We start from the raw sequence: 1,786 nt of genomic DNA, 5'->3' as shown, positions 1-1,786 counted from the left end.
GGGGGGGGGGGGGGGGGGGGGGGGGGGGGGGCATCTACTGACAAATATGGGACTTGTCTGTTATGCGTGGTAAGTGGGCTATAAAATCGAGGAGAGGGGGGTTTCAAGCCAGAGGAAGCTACTGACAAATTGACTTGTCCTTATGTTGGGGGGCGGGGGTTAGGAGCGGGGAGAGGGAGGGGGCATTCCAAGGTTCTGGGGGAAAGGGGTTGAGCTTAACCTTGTTAATGCAGGGGTTGTTGGGAATCAGATGGGGAGGGAGATGAGGGTAAGGATGGGAGGGGTGGAGTAGGCAGGGGGTCCCTCCCTACCCTGGTTTAGTCATCTGAGATGGAAAGTCTGCTGAAAATGGGCAGGCGTCTTGAGTTGTCCAAGGTGGGGGAATCAGAGCCACTGTGGCTACTGCTGGAGCTGCTCAGATAGCCCTCCTGGTCCGAGAGCGAATCCTGAGGGCTGGGGGGAGAGTCAAACATGTGAGGGGACTCGGACATGGGCCGGAAGAGGAAGGTGGTTGGGGAGCCACCCCCAGGCAGCCCCATGCTAGGGGCAAAGAGGCTCGCCAGCTCCTGGCTGGAGAAGGCGAAGGGGTTATTGGTGCCATCTGGCAGGGTGGGTGAGCCCAGGAGGTCATCGGCGCTCAGGATGGGGGGTGGGGTGATGGACGTGGGGCTGTCCAGCAGCCCCGTGGCAGCGGCGGTGGCGGCGGCACTGGGAAACCCCGCAAAGCTAAAGCTATGCTGGAGGCGGGGACGGTCGGCGGAGAGGTCCCGGGCCCCGGCCAGGGCGCGGCGCTCCTCGGCGTTGTGGATGAAGTGGCAGCGGGGCCCATATGGGCAAAAGCCGATGGTGTGGAAGGTGCGGCACAGCTCCGTCTTGTACTTGGGGTGACGGGTCAGACTTCGGAGCTCGTGGATGCCATGCGCGAACTGGCACTTGTCCCCGTACTTACAGGCGCCGTTCTCCTCGAAGGGCCGGCAGAGCTCCGTCTTGTAGCGGCTGGAGTTGACCTGGCCACTCCCCGGCTGCTTCTGGGTGGGCAGCAGCCGCTCGCCCCCTTCTGAGAAAGAGCGGTCTCGGAAACGGCTGTCGCGAGAGCTCAGAGCTGGGGCCGGCTCGCCCTTGAGGCTGCTGAGGAGCTGGTTCTGGTGGAACTTGGAGCTGGGCAGGGTGACCGAGTGCCTCCGGGGGAAGCCCCCACCGGCAGGGGTGCCCACCGCCTTCCTGTCCAGCAGGCAGCCCCCTGCACTGGGAGTACTGTAGTTGAGCATCTTGTTACCCTGGAGGGAAGGGAGGGAAGAGAGAGCATGGTTAGTGACAAAGGCCATCCACCAGGGCCAAGAAAGGGACCGCTAAGGGCAGCCCCTCCACAAGCAGAAATGCCCCTTGTGTCTCTAAGGAACCATCTCTAACTCTGTCCTGGCAAGCCCCTCCCACTCTTCCCCCTACCACCAGTCACCTAGCTTTCTTTGGCCCCCTACAGAAGAAACCACAAAATCCCCACCGGTACGAAATTGTTATACATGCACCCTACTCCCTGCACACCCCTGGACCGTGCCCCCATATCCTGTCCCCAAAAGTACCTCGTTCATCCACAAAATCTAACTTCTTTACCTCCCAAATAGATTCCTCAGCTCAAAATATCTCACAGAACTCAAGACTTCTCCAGATTCCCCTCCCGCCTAACAAAACCAGGTAAACCTCAGGAGACTATGAGTACCTCCCTTTTAATCAGTCCCTCCTTCATTAACAACACACACACACACACACACCCACACCCACCCCCCCC

At 60.2% G+C, this 1,786-nt stretch overlaps 1 protein-coding gene across 2 annotated transcripts in view; it reads right to left on the bottom strand.

Moving 5' to 3' along the window:
- ZFP36L1 (ZFP36 ring finger protein like 1) overlaps positions 1–1,786 on the bottom strand; it is a 5,598-nt gene that overhangs the window by 1,391 nt on the left and 2,421 nt on the right. Inside the window, exon 2 of one of the 2 annotated variants that reach the window (XM_044918059.1) lies at positions 312–1,277. In XM_044918059.1, coding sequence (XP_044773994.1) covers positions 318–1,277 — 960 coding nt within the window. In that variant the 3' untranslated portion in view covers positions 312–317. Of the gene's footprint in view, position 1; positions 1,278–1,786 lie in introns of those variants that run through there. The other variant, XM_021679734.2, reaches the window with a different exon arrangement.

Source organism: Neomonachus schauinslandi, chromosome 9 (genome assembly GCF_002201575.2).
Source record: "Neomonachus schauinslandi chromosome 9, ASM220157v2, whole genome shotgun sequence".
In the NCBI taxonomy this organism is placed as follows: Eukaryota; Metazoa; Chordata; class Mammalia; order Carnivora; family Phocidae; genus Neomonachus; species Neomonachus schauinslandi.
Note: the sequence above shows the minus strand (reverse complement) of the source record. Positions and strands in the feature narration are given on the sequence as shown.